At 39.7% G+C, this 17,988-nt stretch overlaps 2 protein-coding genes and 1 long non-coding RNA gene across 4 annotated transcripts; 1 reads left to right on the top strand and 2 right to left on the bottom strand.

Annotated features, from left to right (window-relative positions):
• The first annotated feature begins 1,291 nt into the window (after positions 1-1,291).
• Positions 1,292-12,405, top strand: mpi (mannose phosphate isomerase). 2 transcript variants are annotated; one of them, XM_035157462.1, is made up of 9 exons: positions 1,292-1,363; positions 2,721-2,848; positions 4,625-4,825; positions 5,604-5,745; positions 5,903-6,082; positions 6,612-6,785; positions 7,586-7,794; positions 9,216-9,436; positions 10,799-12,405. In XM_035157462.1, the coding sequence occupies exons 1-8, from the start codon at positions 1,348-1,350 to the stop codon at positions 9,432-9,434; spliced, it is 1,269 nt and encodes a 422-aa protein (XP_035013353.1). In that variant the 5' UTR covers positions 1,292-1,347; the 3' UTR covers positions 9,435-9,436; positions 10,799-12,405. The 2 variants fall into 2 exon arrangements, with proteins under 2 accessions (XP_035013353.1, XP_035013352.1); XM_035157461.1 differs by having other exon boundaries at positions 9,216-12,405.
• Positions 4,272-6,007, bottom strand: LOC118109967. Its single transcript, XR_004696879.2, has 2 exons — positions 5,873-6,007; positions 4,272-5,795 (listed from the first exon to the last, which is right to left on the bottom strand). It is a non-coding gene; the product is annotated as an uncharacterized LOC118109967 (long non-coding RNA).
• Positions 12,406-15,356: 2,951 nt separating the features above from the next.
• LOC118109090 lies at positions 15,357-17,573 on the bottom strand. The gene is given in 5 exon segments (XM_035155911.2): positions 15,357-15,393; positions 15,395-15,528; positions 15,531-15,595; positions 15,598-15,894; positions 17,240-17,573. Coding segments are annotated over 5 exon segments (585 nt in total). The 5' UTR covers positions 17,292-17,573.
• Between the last annotated feature and the right edge of the window lie 415 nt (positions 17,574-17,988).

Here is a 17,988-nt window from a genome sequence, read left to right as displayed (position 1 = left end):
ATGTAGATGTTGGTTAAAGACAAACCCTTCACGCTTTTGAGTATTTAAGTATTGAATAAAGTCAATACATAATTTTGTAATATATAACATTAATTGCATAGTTCACCCAAAAATAAAAGTGCACTCATTATCTACTCACCACTCTGCCGATGGAAGCTTGAAGTGTTTGAGTCCACAAAACACTGTTTCAACAGCGTTGCAGCCAAATCCAATACAATTGAAGTAAATGGTGACCATTTCTTCAAACGGGTAAAAAAAAACTACAGAAAAAAACACAACATTTCCCCATACTGCTCCTGTGGTGTCATCTGTGGTGACATCTGCTGTTATCCAAGGACAACAGCAGTTTATTTTTGTGTTGTTTTTTTCCAACCAGACCAGTCAGCAGCTCATCTTAATTCACTTTTACAGATGTGAATGGTTCTGGCAATGTCAGGCTTTAAATTGATGTCAAAAATAGATATATTAAAAATCATCATAGTAACTTAAAAAAAACTTAGTCCATTTAAAAGCATCTAGGAATAATTGAACACAATTAAAAAAATGTTGCAGGGTTTACATGCAGAAAGGGGCACCTAAACTGTTTAAAACAATAAATTGATTTTGTCCTAAAAACCTACCGTGAATAAAGAAAAAAAAGATTTTAAAGAAGATTAAAAAAAAGATTAAAAAGGAGTGAATAAAATACCACTCAAAATCCTTAAATAGCTTTTTCAAGCATTTTACAGCAATAAACCTGAAAAAAACAATGGATAAATAAATGAATAATAGGACCATAAGACAAATAAGATACTAGGTGTGCACATCCAATGGCTATAATAAAAGAGAAATATACAAATTGCAATTGGGATTAAAAACGGAAACATGTATTAATTAATTAATTAATAAATAAATAAAACTCATATCAACATACAGATACCATTTAAAGGTAAACAAATATACAAATAGAAACACATCAAATTGTTAAAATAGAAATAAACAAATGAAAAATACGACAGAGATTAATAAATAAATGAAGGTTAACATGTCAAATATAGATAACATTTAAATGTAGATGTAAACAATTACACAAATAAGAAACATGGCGTAAACATTGAATGGGTATAATTTACTAGAAATAAACAAATTAAAAAATATAAATATAATTGAGATGAAAAATAAAGATTAAAAACTGATTCGAATTGGTATAGGGTACTAAATAAGGTGTTTCAAGTCACCCATATTGATTTGTCCAAAAAAAGTAAAATAACAATATGTATTTAGTTTTTGTTTGTCCTGAGTCTTATTTGGACAGAAAACCGGGAGGCCCGTGACGTCACTGGCGGACTGACAGCCGACGTTGCAGTAATGGAGGAAGTGAGAGGTGAGTGAGATTTTCTCCTTCAGTCACTCTTTAATTCGCGTGTTTTAATCCATGAACGCGTAGTTAGCTGCTGGTGCACAGGTCCGCACACACCACACGGTACCGGAGGAAGCTTTGTAACCTGGTGTGGGTGAGCTAACAGCTCGCTGTCAGCCAGCATCCGCATCCTCAGCCCAGCCCCGCTCGGCTCAGCTCAGCCGGCTGATCGCGAGATAACACGACGCAGATACACTGTGTGAGGGAGGCAGCTACATGGAGCTCAGGCCTGTGGCACCACGTTTACGAAATATCTGCAGCTATGCGAGCCTTTCTATGCCCAGTCGATTCGAACGGGCGAACACACTCGAACGCAAAGCTGCTTAGTGGGTCAGTCAGCTGACACTGCAATGCATCACTGGTGGAATCTGTGTATTTACTGATTTAAAACGAGGATATACATTTACTCACACTGCGCCTGTCTGTGTAAATGAGCCATCCCTCACTGAACTAACCTGTTATTACACTGTGCAGGAGCAGAGATACATGTTCTTTGTGCTTTTCTCTCATTTGCAGTTTGGTCTGGTTTAGGAGTTTGGCTGTTATTCAAATGCCATCCATTGTAACACCCTAACATTTTGCAAGGATATTGGAAACCCTTGGATTAAGTTTTTGTCGTTAAATATTATATGTATATATATTTATAAAGTGTGAGAGACATGATTGTCAGGAACCTGTATGAGACAGACACATAATGAGGCAGGCGTCAGTTTGGAAGGACAAAGCAAGTCATTTGGCTTGACAGCAGACTATCATTCAAAATTCATATTCAACATCTGACCCAAACATTTTAAATCAAATTCAGATTCTTGTACAAAATTAAAGGATGTTTGTCTTCTTCCGACCGTAAACCTATTGTACAGTCCACTTTCATGTTGACTGCAGAGATATTCTGTGCTGTCATCAACACTTCAGCAGTGGGACTAAAGAGAGTTGGGATTTTTTAGTTGTAACGGAGACACCGGAATATACTGGATTTGGGCAAAATGTTGTTTTCTTTAATAAACTGCAGTTTTTTTTCTCATTCAATTGATTTGTCTATGAAATATGTGAATACAATAGATACATCTGCCCGTATAGTTACCTGGTTCAATTTGACATCTACACATATGTTTTTATCCAGTATTATCCAACCAGTTATGAACAACCTAAATATGTTCAATTTAAAATCACATATGACAAGAAAACCATCCAATGTCCACAAATAAGATTGATGATTAAGATATTTGCAAGTTAACTGTGTCCAGCCACCAATTGATTAATAAACTAATCATTGTAGCTTGATATTACATTTGCTCACTAACAGTTGTTCCCTCCACAGTGTTTCCCCTGACCTGTGCCGTGCAGAATTATGCATGGGGGAAAAATGGGCTGGACAGCGAAGTGGCCAAACTGGTGAGTGGCGGAGATCCGCTCGCCGTGATAGAGGATGGCAAGCCCTATGCAGAGGTAAGGTACCAGTTCATTCAGAAAGTATATCAAAGCACGTCCATCAAAACTTGAAAACACAAAAATCAGAAGACGAGAATGTAAGCCTACTAGTTGATGCTCCCTTAAACTTATTTTATTATTAAACCCACCAGGGAGGTAAGATACATTTGTTTATTGGAACATCAACCAGTGTGCAGACATTCTCGTCTTCTGATTAAGGGTCTGGTTCATATCACCAGACTGGTCCTTGAGTAAGGCACTTCACCTTGGTAATCATAAACACGGATGTATTGTATCAAGTGCATATAAGTCGTGGTTGAATGATTGTCACTGTAACTGGACTAATATATACAAAGTAAAAGTTGGACCAATAATACTGGAGGTAGAATGAGTAAAAAATTGTATGATCAGTAGCTTTCATTTTATTGCAACAGCAGCTGTAGGTCAGTTACAAAACACAAGAACAGACTTTTCAGATTTTGACATTTTGCTCCAGTGTTCCCACTTGACATCAGTACAAAGATGCATCATTCCTCCCAAATTTGACAGACGAGATGATAAGTATGAAACTAGTTTAATTGTCCGGGTTTTAAATGTGGTGGTGTTGCTCTGTATCTTGGCTGAGTGGCTCGTTCTCATGCCTGTCATATGTCTTTTCTTTATTTAGCTACACAAGCTCTGCATGGTTCGTCCTGAAGGTCATTAGTTCAGGTTATGGCAGTGCTGACATTTTCACACACTGCAAGCCACATTAACGTCACATGCGGTGGTTGGTCCCATTGGCTTTCATGGTTATCTGCAGGGATAGTATGGATGTCTGCACCACAGTATGTAACATACTGTTCAGCATGTCTGTGCCATGTTAAGAAACAACATAAAGGGACATAAAGCATGTGTGCATCTTTACTGCTCAGGACAGTAATTATTTACAAAGCAGAAATATGTAAATACAACAAAGAAAGATTAAATGTATATACTTTCAGTAATCTCTTTCATATATTCAATTAATATTTGTAGAGCGCAAAATCACAACATACATTATGTCAATGCACTTGACATAAATAGTAAGGTCGAGACCTTGCAATATTATAGAGAAACCCAACAGTTCCCACAAAGGGCCAATTCCCTTTTAAAAAGGAGAAACTTCCAACAGAACCAGATTCAGTTTGAGCGGCCACCTGCCTCGACCAGTTGGGTTGAGTACAATGGTGGAGAGAGAGAGGGAGAAATAAGAAAGCCAGACTAGGAACAGTTGTGTAGCCGTAAAAGTGATACTAATAGAAGTAATGATGCTGCATCCATCCATTATCTGTCGTGTGTATTCCTTGAGGGTGCCGGGGGGACTGGAGTCAATCCCAGCTGTTTTTGGGTGAGAGGCGGGGTAAACCCTGGACAGGTCACCAGCTCATTACTCATCAAAAAAGGATCCACGAGTCAAAGATGCATTCTGTAGCTTTTATTGACACTTAAACTTATAGCAAACATGACGATCAACAGAAAAATATCAGAGTCCTACTGTGTGCTTTTTGTATGTAACCGGCCAAACTAATTAAACTTGTGAAAAAGAAAAGAGAAACCACACCCCCTGTCCCTCTTACCCAGACGTTATGATAAAGGTAATATCTGCTGCCTAAATAAACAATTAACCAACATCGGCTAAATATTAAGTTTGGCTCCTAGACATGCAGGGTGCATGTCTTCTGAGTCCTACTGAGTCCCTGGAAAAAAGAAGTTCAGGACTGACCCAGGACACTAACTAATATACTAACACCAGAGTAATGCTTCCTGTTTCAGCTCTGGATGGGCGCCCACCCAAAAGGCGATGCCCAGATTAAAGACAACAGGATTGCGCAGACCACACTGGGCCAGTGGATCGCCCACTTCCCTGCCTGTCTGGGCTCCAAGGTTAAGGACACCTTCCAGGGTCAGCTGCCCTTCCTCTTCAAAGTGCTCTCTGTCAACACAGCTCTGTCCATACAGGCCCACCCCAACAGAGTGAGTTCACAAACACACACCTACACAATGTTCAAATACCGGGACACTGTTCAGCAGATAACATTTTTTTAGTAGTTTCTATGTTTGAATCAGCAGTATTCCATGAATAATTAAATATACCATGTTATTCTTTACCACACACAATATGTTATGAGTTCACACCAACTGTAGACATTCTTACTCACAATTTTACACTTTAGTCTATTTACAGGTCTGGGCGGGGTACTAATGCATATGTATAAATACAAGTTGTGGCTCCAGAGGGAGCAACAACCCAAGGGTACATTAGTTGATGCGAGCAAAACACAACTTTGACAACTTTATAAAAACGCAATGCTAATATTTAAAGACCTGTTGCCTTTACTACGAAAAGAGGACTATATATTGGGGTGCATTAAATTATCACATTTACTCTGCAATTTAAAACGTATATTACGATTCAGTATTAAATTCGATAAAATCCTAAATTCCTCGTCTAAAATCCTAAGTCGTTAAACACATTTTAAACTATCACATTTTTATAATGCTGTGTCCTGAAATGTATATTTGGAATTAAGGGCATTCAAAATAATTGAAGACAAATTTAAGCACTGCCATCCAACAGTTACCAAGATAGTGATGTGCAGAAATCTACATGTATCCTTAGAAACAAGGTTTGAATTGTTTTACGATGAACTGCAGGCACAGTAATATTTTGAGCATACTGTATGCCACATTATTTAGCACAGTTTGTTTGAGGTTGTGACCATTGACCTTTCTGTCATCATCGTTTGCTCAGGAGTTAGCCGCTCGTCTCCATGCTCAGTTTCCGGAACACTATCCAGACAACAACCACAAGCCAGAGATGGCCATTGCGCTCACCCACTTCCAGGGCCTCTGTGGCTTCAGACCAGTGGAGGAGATCCTGGGATTCCTTAAATGTGAGTCCCTAAGTCCCATAGGGTGATCATGGATTGATTTCGGTTAGGAACTGGAGGAGCAGAGGCATACAAGATGACATAGTTTTATATACAGTAGATAAATATTTCATAAAAGATTTATTCATACCTCGTGCATTTGTGTGTGCGCATCCATCAGGTGTCCCAGAGTTCCATGCTCTGGTGGGTAACGACTCGTCAGTGGAGCTGCGGTGCAGCATGGGAGATGCAGTACGTACAGGCCAGGTTCTGAAGAAGTGCTTCACCAGGATGATGAACTGTGAGAAGAAGGTGTTTGTAGACCAGCTCAACATGCTGGTGAAGAGAGTCACGGAGGAGGGTGAGGACACTCAGGAAACCAGCTTATGAGCAAGAAACGAATGGAATTCTAGGGTTTAATTAGCTTAAGTCAGTGCTGACTCACTATCAGCACTTGCACTTCAAATGACTGCATGGAGCATTAAGTTGTTACCCACCATTTTCACAGATGTGCACGTACCTCCTGTTTTACTCAAAGATAACCTCAGTTGGAGTAGCTACAGTAGAGCAGACATTGAAAATGTAAAAAAGCCTTAAGATAGATCATTTTGGTTGAACTGAATTATTTACTCTGTACACGTCTGTGGAACATATATAATGGAATTTAGGATTTGCTTTGAATGTGTGCTACATACTACATACTACATACTATATACAATGCTAAATACAGCATAGAATTTTGTTTGCACAAAAATGAGACAATCTTGAGAGCAATCCATTTAACATTTTATATTCCTAAAAATAGGGCTTTAAAACACATTTAGAAAAAAGCCCCTGTCAGTTATTCAGCACTTTTGACATGTTTTACTGACGATGTTTGACACATGCAGGTGCAGCAGGGAAGGATACGTCGAGCAGCAACGGTGACCTGGTGCTCCGTCTCCATTCCCAGTATCCTGGAGACATTGGCTGCTTTTCCATCTACTTCCTCAACCATGTGTCGCTGGATCCTGGTCAGGCCATGTTCCTGGGAGCCAATGAGCCTCATGCTTATCTTTACGGAGGTTAGCAGGTGCCATTTCTTTACGTTCAAAGTGAGATTTAGCGTACTAGATTGTATCCAAACCAGATAGAATGAGTACATAGGTAGAATGTGGCTGTTGACACTCTCTGCAGTGCTTCTGTATGACAGGAAAGCTGCAGGTGAAGCATTAAAGGATAGGACTGATATTATTTTAGAATTTGTCTTGTTGTCAGCCAACCCCTTGAAAAGCCAAAAACCAGCAATGAATTAGAATTACACTCAGTATAACACATACCTCCGCCAAGGCCACACAATCCCCTTAAATTCAATCAAGCTGCACCAAATTTCACACACTCATAGATTTAGTTCACTAAATATGCTGTATAAGTACAGACAATACAGAATATCAATAAAAGTAGATAGTAACTTTGTTTCTGTGTCTATCAAGACATTGAAATTTAATTAGATTTAAATAAATAAAAAAATTATTAAAAAAACAGAAACGGCAATTCTTGAGGGTGTAACCCAGCAATGATGAAGTCACATCATGGATTTCCAAAGCATAAGCCATAAAATCCTTTTCAGATATATAAAGTATCAACAGGAAACATGATATTTTGGTGTCAGTCTTTCAGAGACACAAACTCAGTGCTAGGTCTCAAACTATAAAAGAAGATGAGCGCAGCGGAGTAGAGGAAATAGCTCCTGGAAGTCATTTAACATCTCAGGCTGATTGTATCCAAGATCGTATCTGATCATATATTTTTCAATAAGAAGGAAAGTTCAGTCTGCTTATTTAAAGCTCTGTTTCCTTTTCTGTCTATTCATCCATCCATCTAGACTGTATCGAGTGTATGGCCTGCTCAGACAACACTGTGAGAGCCGGTCTCACACCGAAATACATCGACGTCAACACGCTGTGTGAAATGCTGAACTACAGCCCTGCCCCCGCCAGCGCCAAAATCTTCCCTTGTGTCCAGGACGCCTCAGATCCCTGTGTGTCACTGTATGACCCCCCAGTGCCAGACTTCACCGTCATGAGGATACAGGTAGGAATGTTCAGTCGATTAGGTGTTTACGATGTGGTAGGTTCATTCCAGGATGAAAAGTGAGAGGTGATTACAAAAAGTAAAACCCATCAGTTGTGTACTGAGTTTCCACAGGGTCTTTAAAAAGTCTAAAAAAAAAAGATAAAAAATGTATGTAATATTTTTTTAGGCGTTAAAAATCTTTAATACATGAAAATATTATGTGCTGGGTCTTAAATATGTTTAGGTCTTAGATATGTTAATGGTGACATGCATATGTTGTAATGTCTCTGTTTGCAGTACAAGCATTTGTAGTTCTTTCTCAATGATACAGATATTAGCACGCTGTAATAAAACTACAAACAAGACCAACATGGAACTGATAACTACACTCAGCTTGACTGTGGGAAAGATGATGGATACCCTCCCAACTCTGCTTGTAGTTAGCGAGATAACGATCATTCTCTACTCGGCTACGTCATCTTGTCCTCAATTATGAGGAAGTGCAAATAATTCTGAGACCGACATTCCTTTATATCTATTGTACTTCACATAGGTCTTAACTGTCATTCATTATGGTCTTAATAAAGTCTTAATATGTCATAAATTTAACTTGTTGAAACCTGAAAAAAACAAGTGTAGTGGATGAAATAATAAATAATAAAATGGCAACATTTCAGATAAAGAAAATAAAATGCTTGATGATAAAGAGAGAAAAAAATACAGTTTTTGTAAAATTTTAGAGATAGGTAAACCATCCTACCTAACCAACCTATTTTGTTAATATAAAAAAGAGTCAACAGGCCTTTTTGACAGCAGTTACCAAGTTGATTTGATCACCGAGACGAACTTTTAATACAGGTTTAAAAAAGCCGTAACTGTACAAGTCAGTCATGAGTGTGTGAGCCACCATGTTCAGAATAGGACCCTGAAACTGAAGCAGCTCAATGAACCATATTTATTTGTGCGGTTTCATGTCTAAACACTTTTTTTACAACACACAGTCAGGGACTGTTCTAGTAAACAGTCTCACCAAGCCAGCCCTCATAATACCTTCAATTGTTAAACATGCATTGAATGCAGCAAACAACAGGACTTGTTGCACTTGCAGTTTTCCTGCTATGACATCATAATGCTAGCTGTGGAAACAACTTGATTTTGACGGCCTCAAAGGTTTAGACCCACCCACAAGTGCACAAGCAAGGTGGTTTAATAACAGGCTTGTCAGAGGATTTCACACATAAAAACATCACCCATTAACTTTTATGTAACTTCATATAAAACATTCTCACATTTGTGATCATTAGAACATTTTAAAAGTGATCTACTTTAGTCTAAGAATTTAGGCATTTTCACACAAGGTAACACAGAAGGCAGAAGTTATTTGTAATATCTTTCATATACAGATATGCTCAGCTTGTTCTTACCCTTCCTTCCTCCAGGTCCCAGCCTCAGTGAAGCAGTACACTTTAGCCCCAGTCGACAGTGCCAGCATCGTCCTGGTCATCGAAGGCGACGCCACGGCAACCTCCACTGCTGCTCTCTCTGATGTCACACTGAGGCGGGGCACCGTCCTGTTTGTCTCAGCCAACGAGAGTGTGTCCCTGCACATCACCTCCCCGTCAGGGATGAACATGTTTCGAGCCTGCTGCCTCCTGTAGTTGTGAGTCTGTGGCTGTGTGTAAAACCTCATACTACCTGTGCTCAAGGATGCTGGACAAAGGACATACTTAGAATTAAAGTAAAATATACTCACTTGTCAGTTTATTAGGTACACCTAGCTAATTGGACCTGATGCAGTCCAATACAAAACAGCAATAAAGCGTACCTTATGAAGTTCATAGTGTTCAGTTTGTGTTATGTTCACTGCTGTTTGTGTCTTTTAACAGGACCACTTTTCAGTAAAATGTCCTTCTAGCACAGAGAAATATTTCTCTTATTGACCCTTCTTTTTTTTTTTATGAAACGGCTGGACAAAATAATGGAAACATCTCTGTGTCACACAAAACTGCAGCCTCCAAAATGAGTCTAAGTTTATTTCTAAAACAACAAAAAACGACTATAAGTCTGCATAAGTTCTAACTAGGTTTACCTAATAAACTGACAACAGAACCTGATTGTTTATGAGGACGTTCAAGTGATCAAATCTTGAGAATTAAAGTTCTTGACCTTGAAATCAGCAGTTGAGAAAACAATCTTAGCTGAAGTCCATTTAGTTACTGTGCTCAGAAAAAACATTTCTACAACGTCTCCATTTCAATAAGGGAAACACGACCTGCTGATGAAGGTCAATCTCTACAACTAATAAACTAACCTTTTGTTGAGGTAACTTTTTTATTGGGAACAGTTCAGTGTTCCTGACTGTTTCCCTTTTTATTCTAAGCACAGCTTCTGCTGTACATTCGTATAATTTTCAGTCAGAGATGACTCACTAACAGCGACCTATTAAAAGACCAGGGTAGGGGACAGAGTCCTGCTCAGGGCCATTATTGCAAACCCGCACACACCCACGCCCACAAAGCTCTGAACCAGACTCGACCTGTTACCCGCAATTATCACCAAGTCAAATCAAGACCTGCGACACGACCCATCACCTGTAATTAAACACACATGCTACATATACATCCACTCACATTAAATGGGTTATGGCCTCTTTTTCCTCCCGTTGGTTGAGTTGTGGCATTAAACGTTGTGGCTGTCAAACGGCAATACATCGTGGCTCTTTTTACTAGCAAAAGTTCTACTGTGAACGTATTCACCACCAGCTATTTCTGTCTTTGATGTGATTCATCTTCATGTACTGTACAAGCGACTTCCCTGTGGGCAGTGACATTTATTTTCATGGAAGTGAAGGTGTACACAACAAAACAAATCCTTGTAGCTGACTAGCTGATTTATCCGTTAAAAAAAAGAACTGCACAATTGTTTTGATTTCTGATTGCTCATTCTCATCTGATTTCTCTTTAAACCCCTGCCTGTGAACTTATATGAAAATATTTTTAAACGTTACTCAACCCCTCCGCAGGTTACCCGTCGGCGACCCGACCCGGTGCAGGACTCTAGTAGGGGATACGTTCATGCTGGTGCAGTACACCACCACTCACTGCTTGTACGACTATGTCACCACACCGCTGATGACTAAGCATGTCTGCCCAGGATCACTGGTGCATCTAACTGCTTTATCATTTAAACTTGAACAAGTAAAAATACATTCTTATATCAACAGTTGAGAATATATAGTGCAATACAACTGAGATGCCTGTGCATGTTTAATTTAGAGCAGTAATACTGGGCAGGAACTTCTTTTTCTGTGACAGTGGTACAAACCACACCAGTCACACTGTGGAGTATTAAAGCTTTTAACAGTTATCAGCGCATGTTAATGGTCTGGAAACTTCACATCCAAGTAGTGAACAATCCTAAAGTTAAAATTTTTTAAAAAACAGGACGGGCCTCTAGCTATAACTGTCACATTAAGCATGACTACATGGGAACCAGGAATGCATCTTCTGCTGCTTGTTACATACGTAAAAAAAAAATTTGGTCCAAGCCCGCCCACATTTCCACATCTTGTAAATTTGTACGACTAAATGCTGCATTTAGTTTTTCTATTATAGGAACAAACATGTCTGTATTTCTGAGTATTTGAAGCAACATTTTTTAGATTTTGTATGTTTTGTTGTTTGTACTGATCTGTCAATGAGGCATTACATACCGAGAAAATATCCCTGAACTGGCTGTATTATAAGGTTTTACCTGTACATTATGAAAATCAATGAGGTAGTGGTTTATCTTTACTATACACTTAACCTGTTGGTACATTGTTTTATCTACATGTCAGCATGGTGCAAACCTCCATACGAGGGTCGATCTGAATTGAATCAATCATAAGGTCATTGATTTTCTTGTAACAGTTTTTATAATTCATCTTGAATCAAATATTTGAGAATGAAGCCGGCCGACCTACCAGTAATTAAATACTCTTCTTTATAGTTTGACCTAAATGAAGAACCAGCGTATTGAGCCGAACCCCACTGAAGCCTTTACCGACTTCATGACCATGTCAGTAATGTGGGTTGATCTGCAAGCTTATCCCCAATGCACTAACCCTTTAGTTATTTGTTTGTGCTAATACTGTTGGAAGTTTAAGAGACTAGAAAGATGTTAACATCAGTGCAGATTAAAGAAATGTTATTCATCCTTCCATATCTTTAAACAACTAAAACAAACTATTTGCTAACTTTCATAATTGTTTTCGTTTGCTGACAGTCTTGAAGGTGTCACTGTTTTAAAAAATGGATTTTGAGTTTTAACCTTTAATCTAGCACATCTTTCTTACTGATGTTATTTCAAGTCATCTTTATAGTTTTAATAATGTACTTTGCACAGAGATCTTGTTTGATTTTTAGTTTCTTTTTTTTCTTTTAACTCATGTCCTTCATATGCACACAATTCTGAAGGCCACAGTGGTTTATTTAAATGATTCTATTCATCTATTGTTAGAAGATTGCTTGGATTATTTCTCTAGTGAGGGCATGGTTAAGCATTTTTGAATATGGTGATGCTGTAGCATGGGACTGCAGAGAACGTGTATGCAACAGTGGTTTAATAAAACCTTGTTCTGTTCCTTAACTGTCTAAACTCCTTGTTTTGTTCTGTCTGTAATGTTTCATTGTTTAAACCTTTAAGAGTCAACAAATCCTGAAACTTGTATTTTGACATCAATGCAAGATCCAGATTTTGGGGGGGCAAAGTCCTTAGTCCTATTAACTCTGAACTAGCTTGAGATTTGAGATAACGTGTGGTAGTATAAAACCTATTTGAGTGTTTGGATTGTCGGACTGGGACAATAATTCAGGCCGGGAATTCGACTCGTTTCCAGGCCAGACTTCATGCAAAGGACCAGGGGTCTTATTTATAAAACAGTGCGTGGGATTCATACTAAAAGTGTACGTGCGCACAAAAGCCAGATATGGCGATTTATAAAACCGTGTGCATGCACATCTGAACGCAATGTTCACTTTATACATCACAGTCCACCTGGAAACGTTTGTACTTGGATCTGCCTCATACTCCGCCCTCTACACGCCCACTTTCAACCATAAATGGTCAATGCAAAGCACCTCATGAATATTAAATTATCCTGCTGACCAATGGGTTTCCACGGTGAGTCATGACAGAGTCACGGCATCAAGCGATAAGAAGAGGAAGCAAAACTTTCTGACACTGACATCGAGGTGTTTGTTGGTGAGGTGGAGGTGAAGAGCGATTTTATGGGACAGCAGTGATGTCACTAATAAGGAAAATACACTGATACCCTGCTGCTGCTGTGGATAATACAGTGAGTGAGAGTGAGGACAATAGTAAGAACAGAGCCTGAAATAAAAAAAGATCCAATTCAAAGGTGGTCTGACACACTGTCAGAATGTGAGGGGACTTGTATCTCATGTTCAGGTTTTAATCATCCAAAACTGCAGGATTATTAAATTCAGAGACAGCTGTGATCTCCCTAATCTATAGAATTTAACAGAATTATTATTATTATACGCTTGTGTTTGTACTGGGGTGGTTTGGTTCCGTTGGTCCATCTGTGTGATGCTGGACTCAGTTCAGCACAAACTTAAAGATGTTACTTTACTTGTTATATTTATTTACAAGATTTACCATATTTATAATATTTACCTCATTAAAATATTTATGATATTTACATGTGTCCAAAGGGGGAACAAGGTGAGGGGTTTGTTTTGAGGAGGAGGAAGAGGGTGAGGGAGAGGTGGGAGTGGGAGGAAGGGGCAAGGAGGGGAGGAGTGGGTGAGGTATATGGGTGAGGGGAAACGGTTGAGAGGTTTCAGGACAAACTATCTACTCATCCCTCTCTTCTGTGCAATGATTTGTCTGCTGGTTCAGGAGTTTGTCTTCGTTCTAAACCTTCACTGTCGCCCGCTGCTGCGCCTCTCTCCTCCACATCATCTCAACACTTTCCAGCTTGTTCTCTGTCTCACTCAGCTTTTCAAAGAAGGCCAGGTATGATTTGGTGGAAGCTTGTCTCTTCTTTGTTTCAGTCTTTATCAGCTCGTCCTTATGTCTCACTACCTCCTCCAGCTTCGTCCGTTCACTTTTCAGTTGGTGAACTTGTTCTTTTACCTGTTTTCTTTGTTGACGGCCTCCACCTTTCTGCAGCTCAGTCCCTCAGTTGGAGTCGTCTCCTGCTGCAGCTTCACCTCCAGCGTCTCTGCCCGACTCTTTTTCAGCTCCTTTTCTTTGGCGGCCAGGCAGTCGATGTAGGCGTTGGTACGAGTTCTCCTTTTCTTAGTTTCACTCATGCTGAGCTGATTCTTGTTTGTGAGCTCATCCTCCAGCCTCCTCTGTCTGACCTTCAGCAGGTTGACCTGCTCCTTCAGAGCCTGGGACTCCTTCTCCACCTCCACCTCTCTGCTCCAGCTTGTCTCAGGCTGAGGTGGCTCCTGGTGCAGATTGCGTTGAGACTCTTACACTTGGCCTGACACTCAGTGAGCTCGACCAGGCAGATGTAGGCTTTGCAGCGAACACACCGTTTCTTGGTCTCCTTTTGTAAGAGACCATCTTTGTCTTTCAGTCTGAAGCTCTGAAGAAAATCTAGTTCAAACAGTTTTGCACAGTTTTCTCTCGTCGGCTCAGTTGTTTGTTGTCTTGTTGTCGGTTGGTGGTTGTCGAGGATTCGTTCTCTCAAAAAGTTTCTGCTCTCGTCTGGATCTTAGAGGTAAATGACGTTTGTCTGCAGGTGACAACATGAAATTGAGTGAAAGGCAAACTCTGCAGAAAGTCCTGACCCAATTCTTTGGAGTCCCTCTTCTTTAAATATCCAATTTCTTTTAAATAAAGTACTCATAAGAAAACTATACAATTTGGGATATATACATTTATTAGCAAATTCATTTACCTCAGATAAAATTATTCATCAAGTACAGTTTTTTTTCACGAATGAAATCATATACAGGATGTTAAGCAAATTACCACCAGTGGTTGCTATTTCCACAATAAATTCAAGTGAATGTTTTTGGAATTATTACATAGGATGTTCATCTGATTTTAAAGATAAACTCTAATAAAAAAGGTCTGATTGAACTAAAGGTTCTATGAGGCCCAGTTGCAAGTGTTGAAAGGAGAAGTACTGTGTGATGTGTTGTGTTCGTACTCTTCCATCACCTTTGACAAACTGTTGCTGGATTTTTCCTTGTTTTCCTTGTTGCCACAATAAAGAAGATGAGCATGTTTGATGATAGCATTACTGACCATTCATGTTCCACCATCAACCTGTGGAGGAAAAATGAGCCTCTTGTTATGATGCGGTGAGTTTTATTAGTTCTACTGTGGGACACAATGTAAACTGTACGCTCTGGTAGGAGCTGCCAGTCTTCTGGCGTATGGCCTATTCTGTTTTTCAAAAGTTATTGATGTAAAATATCTTATAATCCATTAACTTCTTCATTATTGTCCTCTGCTTTGCTCTCTGTGACCTTCACCGCCTGTCTTAAGTGCTCCCACAGGGGGCGCTGTCCTGACATCTGACAGGACACTTTAGCTTTGGCAGCTTTCACATCTGCTTAAGGCTCCATGGTGTCCAGAGTAAACATATGCTCACAACTAACTCTGCGTGGGCTGAAGCACACTGTAGAGAGCCTGCACTCGCACATCCTCCAAAGCATCATGGGCCTTGTAGGTCACACCCAGCAGCTCCTTCACCAGAATCTCCTGTCGAAAACTCTTGGAGGCAGCGGGTCCCTCAGCATCTCACTGGCCAATGGAAGAGTGTCGACGCAGCCCGAGGATCGATGAGCAATCCCGGTTTGAGGTCCAGTTCGTCAAGAGCTCGAGACAGCAGACGGCAGTCGAAGCGACGAATGTTGTGGCCGATGACAAGCGGGCGTCCGAGCATTCGAAGGAAAGCTATAAAGGAGACCAGGACCTCTCGCAGGGAATTGGTGAGGACAAGCTGGCGATGGAGGTACAGCCTCTGTCTGCGAACCCTGAAGCCAGTGACTCTGGCTGCTCCCGGCTCCATCCGACAGCGTGGGAGGACGTAAAGGTTGAGCAAGTGTCCTCCACTCACTGCCGCCAACTGGACGATGTCACAACTCTGACCTGGTGAAATAAAACCAAGCTTCAGAGGAGTTATTAATGGGGCATGGAAGATAAGTGCAACATCACACTTTCACACATACTATGTCACGCTGGAATAGTAAATTACCTGGAAAAATCTAGAATGTCTGTTTAGGCTAATTCAGTGAAATACACCTGAAAAAACAACTTTATCACATTTAAGACAAAATGACACAAAAATGCAACATGACATTAACTGACCTGCTCGTTGGTTTGAACCCCTGCCTACAGAGATGTACCAGACTGAGAAATGTAAAGTATAAATACAATGGCAGCCAAGTGTTTAAAGTCTCACAGTATTGTCATGGTTTTATTGTCTTCTTCGCCCACTACTAATGACAGTTATGAGAACTGATGAATCCTCTACGCCCTTAATTGAGCAAAAATACCAGAATTTAGCTATTTTAGTCCTTCTTTCCTAGTTAGCAGGCTTATGCAAAAACTACTGAACTGATTTCCATGAAAAATTGGAGGGGTGAGGCATGACCTAAGGAAGAATCCATTAACTTTTGGTGCAGATCTGGATCAGTGGCAGGTCCAGTTTGAGGTACAGTGTTTATTTATCATTTTCATTGGTTTCTCTGGGAATAATTAATGAATATTAATTAAAAAAGAAAATCTGGCACATTTAGGGAACTGATATTTATGAGATTAATACAAATCTGGATCCTGTGATTTTGATTGTGGTTTCATAAGGGGACTGTTGGGCATTGTTACTTGTTCCTAATGATTGAATTAACAAATTCTGGATTCACAGTGTGACAGCAACACACAGACCCACAGCCCACAATCTGACACACAAACATTTCACAACTAATAAGACATTTCTGAAGTGAATTAAAGATTTTTTCAAATATGTAAGACCTTTTTTCCCTAACACCTGCAGTTCAAGGAAGAGGTAGAAGTGACACAGAGAACCAAAGCCTTCTGGCAGTGTTGTTCGACCGGTGGTGGAGGTAAAGAAGCCTTGCATGACCTTCCTGTTATTATTTGCTAAGTGGAGACAATTAAAAAAGGCCCCTTTAAAATCTTTAGCCCTCGATTTCCACAATTTGAGTCCAACATGTGAACATACACACACATGACACGTTTGTGTTGACTCTGGACATTATCTCTGGAGGCGACAGCAGAACTTGTGTGCGCATAATCACGAACTATTAGTCATTAGTCCATCCAATAACAGGGGCTGCTGATGGGGAACTATTTTCCACAATGTAAACAAATATAATGTCATATTATTAGAACATTAGCCGTGAGTAGAATGTGTCAGAATGTGAGGAAACATGATAACTGAAGTCAGTCCTGTTACTGGTGTTAGTGGTCTTACCCAGTCCAGTCGTCTCCAGGTCAAAGAAAACCACAGACTGTGACTCCTGCATCACGACACACTTTATAACACCTGACTCTCACATGCTGTCCATACATAAGGCAGAGGTACTGACAGCTTGTATAAACAGAATGTGTATAGCTTATATACAGCGACGTGACGCTACGTGTGTTTCATCATGAAAACTCTCCCTCCATGTTTTAAACACCAGCGACGGCCCCGACCGGAAATCCCAACATTTTCAAAATAAAAGATTCATTGCAACGCAATGCAGAACCGCAATGACTTACTATCTCAGAAGCATCACATACTATCTCATAATCATCACTGACTTTCTCATAATCATCACTTATTTGCTCATTATCATCAATTACTTTCTCATCATTTCATAATTTCAATCTCATAATTTTAATTTAGCATTCACCAAATTTTTCTTTCATTGGAAGAAATGAGCAATACTGACAAAATAAACCAGTTGAAATTTTAATTTAAGTTATTGCTTAAATGGTGAAATAAGTCAATAAGATGTATGTTGATGTATCAATCATTATTGAGCTAAATCTTATTATATATGCATTTACGCACTCACGCACGCACACACACACACACACACACACACACACACACACACACACACACACACACACACACACACACACACACAAAGGGCATGGGTAAATCTCATATGTTGTTATTTAAACCCCTGCAGTACGCAGACATATTCAAACTGAGCATAAAGTGTAGAATAA

Source organism: Hippoglossus stenolepis, chromosome 5 (genome assembly GCF_022539355.2).
Source record: "Hippoglossus stenolepis isolate QCI-W04-F060 chromosome 5, HSTE1.2, whole genome shotgun sequence".
NCBI lineage: Eukaryota > Metazoa > Chordata > Actinopteri > Pleuronectiformes > Pleuronectidae > Hippoglossus > Hippoglossus stenolepis.
The sequence above is the reverse complement of the archived record's forward strand: the minus strand, read 5'-3'. Positions and strand labels throughout refer to the sequence as shown.

Coding starts and splice junctions, on each gene's coding strand:
- mpi (XM_035157462.1), top strand. Junction 5,746..5,902: donor GATCCTGGGATTCCTTAAAT/GTGAGTCCCTAA, acceptor CGCATCCATCAG/GTGTCCCAGAGTTCCATGCT. Junction 6,083..6,611: donor GAAGAGAGTCACGGAGGAGG/GTGAGGACACTC, acceptor TGACACATGCAG/GTGCAGCAGGGAAGGATACG.